This window comes from Leuciscus leuciscus (genome assembly GCF_965113295.1).
Source record: "Leuciscus leuciscus genome assembly, chromosome: 14".
Classification (NCBI taxonomy): Eukaryota; Metazoa; Chordata; class Actinopteri; order Cypriniformes; family Leuciscidae; genus Leuciscus; species Leuciscus leuciscus.
The window spans coordinates 11,121,562-11,131,783 of NC_138738.1; the positions used below are offsets into that span (position 1 = coordinate 11,121,562).

Below are 10,222 nucleotides of genomic sequence, written 5' to 3' on the forward strand. Positions count from 1 at the left end.
TTCACCATAAACCAAATTGTTGAGCTATAAAAAAAAAAAAATTAAAATAAAAATTAAAAAATAAACTGTAACCTAGCAACCAAAACTACAAATGCTCGTGTCGTGTCTCCATAATAAAAGCCATACATCTTAGAAAATGCAAAGCAACTCTGATATTTCATTTCACATGTTCTAATTAATAACTTAATCGTTAAAATACAGGGGGCAGAAAATAAAGAACAGTAAAACCTCTAATATTACAACGGCATTGACTGATCTGTTTCGCTTTAGTATGTTTAGTTAATAAATGTTATTTGCATCACAATATGAACATACATTATTAACAAAAATGTTCTAATAATGGTGGTCTAATAAAAGTGAATCTAAAAAGACTTGTATTTTGGCAGTGCAGTTTATTTATCAGGAAGTAAACTCCCGTTGTCAACAGATTTCTGACATACTAAAACGTTTCGCAGGTAAGTTCACGTGCGTATTATCACAGAAATCTGTCTTATGTCGTCGGAAAACGAAACAGTCATTGCTTCTGTTTTATTCGTAGAGTGTTTTGTAAAATGGCATACCAGTTATCCACACAGAAAGCTACAGTAATTAGCCAGCTGTTCAGTAAATACTGTTGAAGAACTTGTTTGGTGGGGTAGCTTGTGTGTCATACTGAATGTCTTCAAAACTGGTGCTAAAATGACATTCTTTGGAGAATATACAACCACCATTCTTTAGAAAATATACAACCACCGACCAAAAACGACATTTGAATCATCAGTGTAGAATTTGACGGCTCGTGAGATGAGTTGACGTCGAAAACTTGATGGCTCAATCTTGAAGTTGACATTACTCAGCATTTATTAAATATACAAAATTACATGTTAAATCGAACCAAAAAAACGGATTACCTCAAATTTGGGCATTTTAGAGCATAAACATAATGGGCTTATACATTTTAAATCCATTTTGACTCCATCTAACCCACAGGAGTAATCTCATCAGTACAGTCTACTACATCAGTGCTGCTCTTTTTGTGTTAGAAATTCCAGAGACCATTCTTGATCTGTATTTTGGTTTTGTATGTGTTTCAGGCTCTGCTAGAAAACTCCAATGACTGTTGTGAGAGAATAAAGAGAATGAATGAAACCTGTGCAAATATTTCACTCTGTAATCCTGGTATGTTTCAAATTGTGAATAATTTTTAAATAACACTAAAACAGAGATGGAAAGGAATGTGCCTTGTAAATACAACCTGAGCAAATTTTCTATGCATATTACTTTGTGTGAAACTAGTTCCTTGGAATTGTATGTTATTGATGGGCTATAGGGACATTTTAGTACAATTGATATTGATAGTGCATTTGGATCCTCCTCTAGGGCTCCTTCAAGTTCAGGAGAACAGTACAACCTTTTGTGTGTCCTGTGACTCAGCAGGACAGGGGAATTTAACTTCATTTAACAATAGTAAGTGCCATGCCATAGACAATAAATAACTACGTAGTCTAGAAGATTGCTTAATGTGGATTTTTCTTCATGCATCATGCCTCATTGAAATGTTAAAGCTACAATTTGGGAATCATTTGACTCTAGGAGTTATTTGTTTACCTACTGTTTTTTGAACTCTTAGATGTGCTCTTTATTTATTATATTATTGTTTATCTTTTTATTTACTTCATTGTTGTTTTATACTCTCCCTCTAGCAAGGACTAGTCACTTTCCAGGAACATTAATCAAAATGATTGGTAAGTTAACATTATTTAATAATAGTTATGTGATCAGCTCACAAAAAAACCTGCTTCAAAACCTAATTTATTTTGTATATTGATATTGATTTGAAAGGAGTCCTGCACAGGACATGCAGACAAAAATATGAGTATCGTGGACACAAATTAAGAATTAATTTTCTCGTTTTAGTAAATCGTGGCCACAATTGAATAATTCGTTCCCTCGTTTTACTAAATCATGCACACAATATAATAATTAGTTCCAATGATTTAGTAAATCGTGGCCACGTTGTACTAATCCGTTCCCTCGTTTTAACTAAATTGTTTGCACAATATAATCATTTGTTCCCTCGTTTTATTAAATCGTGTGCACATTATAATAATTTGTTCCCTTGATTTAGTAAATCATGGCCACGTTGTACTAATTTGATTTGATTTAACTAAATCAAGGGAACAAATTATTATATCGTGCACACTATTTACTTAAAAGGAGTGAACGAATTAGTAAAACATACTGACATATTTGATGTGTTCATTTTTTCCCGCATGTCATATGCGGGGCTCTGTAGTACGGCACTATAATTTCATCCTTTGCATTTTAATGGCAGGTGGTCCGGGTGTAGCGGCTTCTGTCCTTCTAGGAACTCTACTGATCAGCCTGGTCCTCATCCTCTCGGTTGCATCTTTCTTTTACCTTAAGCGTTCCAACCGCCTCCCTGGAGTCTTCTACAGGCGCAATAAGGGTAAAAAAAATGATAAAGTCTTAAACGTCATAAATGTGTCAATCAGTTTTCAATGCTTTTTTTGACATAGGAACAGTTTTGTTAGTGATAGCTTCTTTTAAGTTTGGATTAAGGTTTATAGTTTGGTTTAATTTTTTTGAGGTTTGTAAATTGTGTGATTTTCCTTTATCAGCTTTTATATTCCAACCAAGTGAGACGGTAAGATAATCCACTTAAAATCCATTTGTTTTTGTCTAAAAAACCTTTTATGTTATCAAAGACAAACACTGCTTTATCTTTTAAATATTACTGTAGCTTAACAGTGGATACCGAATTACTAACTTGTTCATATTTTCTTCCAAGGCTGTCATGATTCCTGAAGCTACATCTTCAGGTAATAGAAATTGTCACTACTTAAAGGGACACTTCACCCATTTGCATTAAGCTTTGTATTGTTAGAAACCCAGTCATATATTATAATAAACGTGGATTTTTCATTAATTTTTCCCTGAGATGGGAGAAATAAGGATTTAAGTGTTTTACTTCCTGCTTATTATGACGTAAAAATCATCATTTTGCGTCATAATAAGCAGGAAGTCACATTTCATTGAAAAGTGTAGAGACTACAAACACTAGCTCCTCATTATTCCAGGGGGCGGGACCCGCTCACGCTACAGGCCTATTACAGATCAGTGGGTGGGACTTCACTTTCTGAAACTAAAAGCAATATCCTCCATCTTGTTTGGAAGCTAAGCTAACAGGCACTGTGGAGCAAGCTGTGAAGATATGACAATAGCGGAGGGTAACGTTACTCAATATGATGTAGAAGAAGAGGATTTCGGAAGTCTGATGCTCGAATCAGGTGTTTGTGGCTACCTTTACAAGCCGCATAGCGAAGAGCAGCCGAGGCAGAAGACCTGCCTGTCGCGGACGAGAAGCCCAGACTGGCTCGAGCTGGGGGCGGACTGGTGGCGCCGGTGATCTCACTATGCAACTACGAACCGCTACGAACACAGAGATAGAGTCCGTCTGCTGCAAAGCATTTAAACGATGCCAATTTCTCCTGGACGAAATCTCTGAATCACACGAGGACACGGACGTTTGTGTTGTGAACCATCCTAGTTTCGCACCGCATCTGACTGAACATCCCGGTAACGTAACCATGCAATAATTCACCACTTCGAAAGAAATACAAATGAGGAGTAATTCATTAATGAGTTCGCCAACTAACTAACGTTAGACATTTTGTGTGAAATGAATTTCAAGCTCCGGTGGTAGCTAGCCTTATGGACGGATGAGTGATTCATATGCGTCAGAGTCTCACTAGTAGCCTTGTTGTTTTCAACTGCGCTCTCTAACTGGTAGGCGCGGCTTGGGAGTGGCCTCCTAGGGCAGCGAAGCAAGTGCATTCTGGGAGTTGTTGTCTTTCATCCACATAAGCCAAAAATACATTTTCTGGCTTTTCTCAGTCTAGAAAGCTCCAAATTCAAAAATAATTTCACATTTCTTCTACATAAATGACCTATTTTAAATACACATTCATCTTTCCAGAGGTGAAGTATCCCTTTAATTGTATTTTGAATTATCAAAGTTCTAAAGAGGTGGTGTATCCTAGTTCCGACTGTGCTAAATTTCATTGGCAAAACATCTATTGGGAATATCTGATTAATTGAAACAAACTGAAGTAAAAGCAGCATGCTCTGTTTAGTATATAGAATGAATGTGACTCTTTAAAAAAAAAAAAAATTATTTTATTTTTTATTGTCTGCAGTTCGCAAGCCAAGATATGTCAGGAGGGAGAGGCCTTCAGCAACATCAGCATCCAACAGTGCTACTGTGGCAACAGGGGCAGTAACCAAGGTATACAATGTGTGACCAGCCTCCAAGGGCCGTCTGTAAGCCCCCTTTCAAAACATGAACCTGTCCTATAGCACTGTTTCCTTATGGGATTGTTAACTTTTTTTGGTGAAACTTTCCTTAAAGTTATGTAGGCTACACGAGGCATCCAGTATCTTGATGTAGGCTTTTATCTTGGAAAACTTTTTTTTAGATCATCTTTACATTGATCCAGATATTTATTTCTATTTATATATTTTTCACACAATATGTTCTTTCTTTCTTTCTTTCTTTCTTTCTTTCTTTCTTTCTTTCTTTCTTTCTTTCTTTCTTTCTTTTTAAAAGACCAGGTGTTGCACTACTAGAGTATTTTTGATTAAGCTATAATTCAGTCAATCAAGTTGTTTTCTCAATGAATTTTGTACTGTTTATATTTTTGTTACCTGTATGTTTGTGTGATATTGTACTTTTGAATCTTGTGACATTGGAACTAGGCTATAAAACAAGACTTCCGCAGTTAGTCATACTTGCACACAACCAACCCCTCAAACCTCATAAATAAATAGACATTAGCATATTTACCATTTGGTTAAAACCATTTTAGTGTTTGGCTCCTGTACACTCAAATATTATATTTTCTATTAATCCTGTACAGTCTGAACAGCACTTATTGATGCCATATACTGTACATTTGCTGGAAATACCCTGTATGAGCACTGAAAATACTTTAGGCTTGGGTTTCTGTGTTAACAGCATATTCCTGTTATACTAACAAGTGTGTATTAAATGTCCAACCGCTAACAATAGCACATTCCTCACTATATTCAACATAAAATGTTCTGGCTTTCACCAAAGAAGTTTGAGTTGTAACGATACATTCAAATTTGCTAGGCCTTAAAGTTGCCAACTTGCTGTTAACACACAATATATAGGCTAATCCAAATTGTTGTGAAAAACTGTTGCCAAACTAGGAGTTAACTAAAATATTCAGTTCCCATTTATTCCTTTTTTCCACCGTAAAATATAAAGTGCCATTAAGTGAATGTGCTAATTGGTGAAGTTACCATTTTTGATTTTGTACATTTTATACAAAATTAGAATGTAAAAGTATGAAAGAACTCCTAGATTATCTGGTCAATTTTTCTTGTTTTTTTCTGGTTGGAAAAACACACACAAAAAAATGCTTGATAATATTGTAGTGTCATAAAGAGAGTGATACACTGGTATTTGTATGAAAGGGCTGGAGAAGTCAGTTACTTTTTTTAGCTTTACTTTGAAAATGTTTATTGAAAATAGTGGCCTTTTAGTAAGCCATATCATCCCCTATGCCTATATATTTATGATTTTCTGTGTTGTTTTTAGTTTTTTAATTTGTAATAATGGTTCTGTTTATTTAAAGGATTATGTTTGATTTTTTTCTACATCTTTTCTACTTCATTTAAGGAAGGGGTATTTGAACATTGTTTTGTAAAATTTTAAATCTTCAGTATGCTGGATTAAGCAAAAGTAAGGAATGTTTACTTGATGTAAAGTTAAATTATGTGCTTTCATGGGGATACATCAGTGATACTGATTCTAGAATATTACCACTTAAATTCAACTTATTTCTCATGTCATTTTATTGGCTGTTGTGCAGCAACTGGAAAGCATGTCAGTATATTTTGTATATGAATTATGGTTCGATTGATGATGTTGATTAACTTTTTTTGTATGTTGATGTCCTAATGGAGTATTGATCACAAACTGAATAATATTTGATGAAGATTTCAGTGTTTACAGAAATAAAAGATATTTTGATTTATGAGGAAAAAAGATTTATTTATTACTTTATATCATCAGAGCAGAATGTAATTTAATAGTTCTTGCAAAGAGCAACTGTGCACAAAATGAACAATCCAGGTGGCGGATGGTGTTAATCATCAAAGAGTCATTTGCTTTATAGGTTCTAGGAAGATGTAGAGTAAGGTTGGGAGTGGTGGTTATAAATCTCATTTTAAGAATTTGATGGCTGGCCAATACTATCATTGTGTTATCATCTGTAGAGTAGTTATTAAAATGGTAGAATATTTGGTTGGACTTGTTTCAAAAGCAATTCAACATAATCAAACCTAACTATTATTGTGATCGGAAAAACACTCATCTGAATGTGACCAGTCAAAAGTTTACATTTGCCTTGGGTAAACAGATGGGGAGACTTTGATCCCATTTATCTATAATATTATAAGCACTTCCTTATAAGAAACACTAGATCAAAACAGAGCAAGTACCACGTCACTTTCTTTCCATTTGCTCAATCTACTATGTGATGTTTGTCATGTCTCACTATTTGATACAATTGCAAATATCCACATTTATACGGGATTATTTAGAGCATTCAACATAACAATAGCTGGCACACTACCATGTAAAGTATACACAACAGGAACTGTACTCACACCCTCAGCGAGAAAACACGTGACTGTTGTTGCACATGTAAACATGTCTCGTGTTATATTTCTCATACCTGGCTGTTTATCTCCAAGTGAGACAGAGAGGTAATATATTTGATCATTCAGCAGTCATGTGACTTTGAAAATGGTTCAAATTGAGTTTTGTTATCCACATGTGATGTCTTATCAGTTACCATAAGCATTGTTTTTGTTGAACCAGATGAATGATGACAGTAAACTTGCAGAATGCTGTAGTAAATTTATTAAGATTATATTTATGTTAAAAATTACATTAATACAATTTGTATGTGATCAAATAAAAATACGCAGTTGCAGAACACTAACTTGTCTCTCCAGATAAAACTATTAATATCTTAATTTACAACACTGTGAAATAAATAATGTGCTTTGTGTTAAACCTTAGTCACTTACTATGCTTTGTCATTCTTGCGTTAACTAAGGTATTCAATGACAGTGTGAAACCTAATCCTATCGGAAAACCTGTTCCTGCTTCCCTCTCTTTGTCATCCCTCCTGCTTTTCCATTATTTGCACACGTACATGTATGAGTTGGTGTGGGTGTGAGGGTGTGTGTGTCGGCTGGTCAGAAAGATAGAGAGAGAACAAGGTAATGATTTATGGTTCAACTCACTTGAGTCACAGCTCAGAAGTATAATTCAAACTTCTGAAGAGGAGAAGAGGCCAGTTGTACTTTACCGGAAGACCAAGACAGACAGGTCTGGAGAAAGACAGGCATTGAAAGACTTGTTTTGAGAACTTTTCAGTCAATTTTGAATCTATCTAGAAGAAGAAAGCATCAGCAAGAGAATATACTGTCTTCCTCTTTTAAGGTAATTTCTTTTCTTTTCTCACTCTGCCCCAGCAAACCCAACAGTTGGGTTTTTGTCGGATCAGTGGTTTAATTTGAACAAGCCTTAGGTGATTTAAGGTCAATGTCATTTTAATTGCAAATTAGAGATGTTTATACTTTGTCTAGTCATAGTACATTAAATGTAAAAACAAGTGAGTCATGATGAACAGGTATACATGATGCTGATCAAAGTGTAAAATTGTATGCATGATGATAGTACTTGTCTGAAACATGATTCAAAATGCATTTCTTTCATTATTGGTTATTTGCATGGTTTGTCTCAGCATCATCTTTATCATATATACAGCACTGCAGTAATGATGCCCATAAAACAAACACATTTACATGTTGTTATTTGCTATGTCAGATAGTTTACCATGCAACCATTTGGGATTATAAAATTCAAAAAGGATTTTGTTCTTGCATTCAAATACATAGCATAAAAAAGCAACATCTATTTGGATTACACAGTTTTAACATAAACTAATAAACTTAATGTAATGCATATTTTCTGTCATACATAAATTAAAGTAACTCAAGCTCATGGCATAGTTTATTATTATATAAATATATTTTAAAATTATTTCATTCATAATTTTCAAAATTCATTTTGGGATTGATTGATGAAACATATAAACCTGGTTATTGTATATTGAAAACATTTGTTTTATTACTACTATTACAGAAATATAACTGTTTTATTAATGTACGACTGACAACTATGCATCACATTACGTTTATAAGTTTATGTTAAAACTGTGTAATGCAAATGGATGGAAGATTTATATGCAATTCAAAGACATACATTTTAAATTAAGGCCTAAATAGTTTTGAGTGTATTAAAAAATGGTTAACCTATTTATATTTAATAAAAGTGACCTATAATCACATCAGAAGCTTTTCAGAAAAATCTAGTGTTAAGAAAGACCAGTATTACTCAACTCCGTCATTGGTTTAATTAAGGACAGCATCTGTATCTTTTAAGCAGTCATTGTGTCAATGAATTACTATTAATAATTATATAAAATTTCATGTTGCATTTCAGATTTTCTTCTGAGCACAGAACAGGATGGAGGAACCAGAAGTATCCACAGCAACACGTATGGGTTCAATACGGCACCAACACGAGACAGTGGCCTCTGCTGATGATGAGGACAATGCCTGGGATGTTGGTCCGGAATGTTCAATCTGCTTTTCCCCATACGACAACACCTTCAAGACACCGAAGCTTCTTGAATGTACCCATACCTTCTGTCTGGAATGTCTGGCTCGCTTTGTAGCTATTTCACCGGAGCAGGCGGGCACCCAGATCACGTGCCCCCTTTGTCGGCAGCCAACGTCCGTGCCTGAGCACGGTACTCCGGATCTGGCCACCAGCCAGGAAGTTTTGGGTCAACTTCCAAGCGACCAGCAACAAGTGGAGAAAGTTTTCCTAGATGGACAGAGGCTGTGCTACTCAAACCCAATGATACCTAACTGTATCTGCATTGACATTGGTGAGCATAAAGCAGAAGAGCCGCCGAGGAGAGAGGAGAGAAGAGAGGGTTGTGGACACAGGTTGCTGCGATTCTTGGGTTTTCATGGGAACTGGAAGAGGCTTGTGGTCTTCATCATAGTGCTCCTTGTGGTCTTCTTTGTTATACTGTGGCCCCTCCAGTGCGTTATTATCTCAGGCTCAATGTCAGAATGCTTCTTGGATCAACCAGTGATGCCAACTACTTTCGCATCTGCCAGACCTACAGTGGGTTCTGTAGAAGACAGTTCCTAAGACACACAGGTGCACACAAGAATTTTTAACAGTTTAAATTTCATGAATTGCAAAAGACATTCAGATGGTCTTGGCTTCAGTCTAAAAACATGACTCTTTTAGCGCTAGAGGCCAAAACACAACATTTACAGCTTCATGTCAATAAAACTGCATTGGTTCAAGTTCTATTTTCTTCATTAAACTGAATATTTGTTGCTTGAAATGTCATTGTCATATCACAGCTTCCTAAATACCACTGTAAATATTTAAAATTATTTAAAACAGACGAACAAAATACACACTGAGGTAAAACAGGTTTTTATGATTTACACTTATAGCTTGGCTGCATGGAACCCTTTAGAAGCTCTTGCACATTCTGTAAAATAATAAGCCTGCAATTTCTTTTTGTTTTTATATGCTCTTATTTGCAAAATGATCGATATTTTTAAAAATTATTTTAAGCATGTATATTAACAAATTACTTTTTTAAATGGCTGTAATATTTTACACACTACACTAGATTTTTTTGTAATCATTTGTAAAATATAAAATAAATGAATATTTATTACAAATTAAATATTGCCTATTTTCTTTTTGTCTTTGATATACTTCTCTTTTTTAACTCAAAATATATGTACAATAGTAAAGTAGGCCTATGACACTGCCAGACTTTTATTACCATAGATAAGTTGAGATTGATCCCAGAAACTTGTTTTCACAGCATTACTTCCTCTAAACCATAAAAGCAAAGGATCTTCCTTCCAGCGCATTGTTCAATGCTTTAACCCTTTATTGAATAGCAGCATAGGTGATCAGTGACAGATTCGTACCGTCTCCCCAGAGAAACCCTATTTATACATGTGAAATGGAATGCCCCTCTGAGAATGCAGGACACACACACACACACACACA

At 35.0% G+C, this 10,222-nt stretch overlaps 2 protein-coding genes across 2 annotated transcripts; both read left to right on the plus strand.

Annotated features, from left to right (window-relative positions):
- The first annotated feature begins 366 nt into the window (after positions 1-366).
- cUnh1orf159 (chromosome Un C1orf159 homolog) lies at positions 367-6,065 on the plus strand. The gene is made up of 8 exons (XM_082137217.1): positions 367-455; positions 1,074-1,158; positions 1,360-1,446; positions 1,683-1,724; positions 2,315-2,449; positions 2,622-2,647; positions 2,792-2,822; positions 4,200-6,065. The coding sequence occupies exons 2-8, from the start codon at positions 1,119-1,121 to the stop codon at positions 4,301-4,303; spliced, it is 465 nt and encodes a 154-aa protein (XP_081993343.1). The 5' UTR covers positions 367-455; positions 1,074-1,118; the 3' UTR covers positions 4,304-6,065.
- A 139-nt stretch (positions 6,066-6,204) lies between these two features.
- Positions 6,205-10,195, plus strand: LOC309474649 (RING finger protein 223). Its single transcript, XM_082137199.1, has 2 exons — positions 6,205-7,543; positions 8,609-10,195. The coding sequence occupies exon 2, from the start codon at positions 8,633-8,635 to the stop codon at positions 9,329-9,331; it is 699 nt and encodes a 232-aa protein (XP_081993325.1). The 5' UTR covers positions 6,205-7,543; positions 8,609-8,632; the 3' UTR covers positions 9,332-10,195.
- The last annotated feature ends 27 nt before the right edge of the window (positions 10,196-10,222 follow it).

Bases quoted from the DNA above. Each gene is read 5' to 3' on its own strand.
- cUnh1orf159 (XM_082137217.1), top strand. From the start codon at position 1,119: ATGAATGAAACCTGTGCAAATATTTCACTCTGTAATCCTG. The intron at 1,447-1,682 runs GTAAGTGCCATG...CTCTCCCTCTAG, and splicing joins TTTAACTTCATTTAACAATA to CAAGGACTAGTCACTTTCCA. The intron at 2,450-2,621 runs GTAAAAAAAATG...TTCCTTTATCAG, and splicing joins CTTCTACAGGCGCAATAAGG to CTTTTATATTCCAACCAAGT.
- LOC309474649 (XM_082137199.1), top strand. From the start codon at position 8,633: ATGGAGGAACCAGAAGTATCCACAGCAACACGTATGGGTTCAATACGG.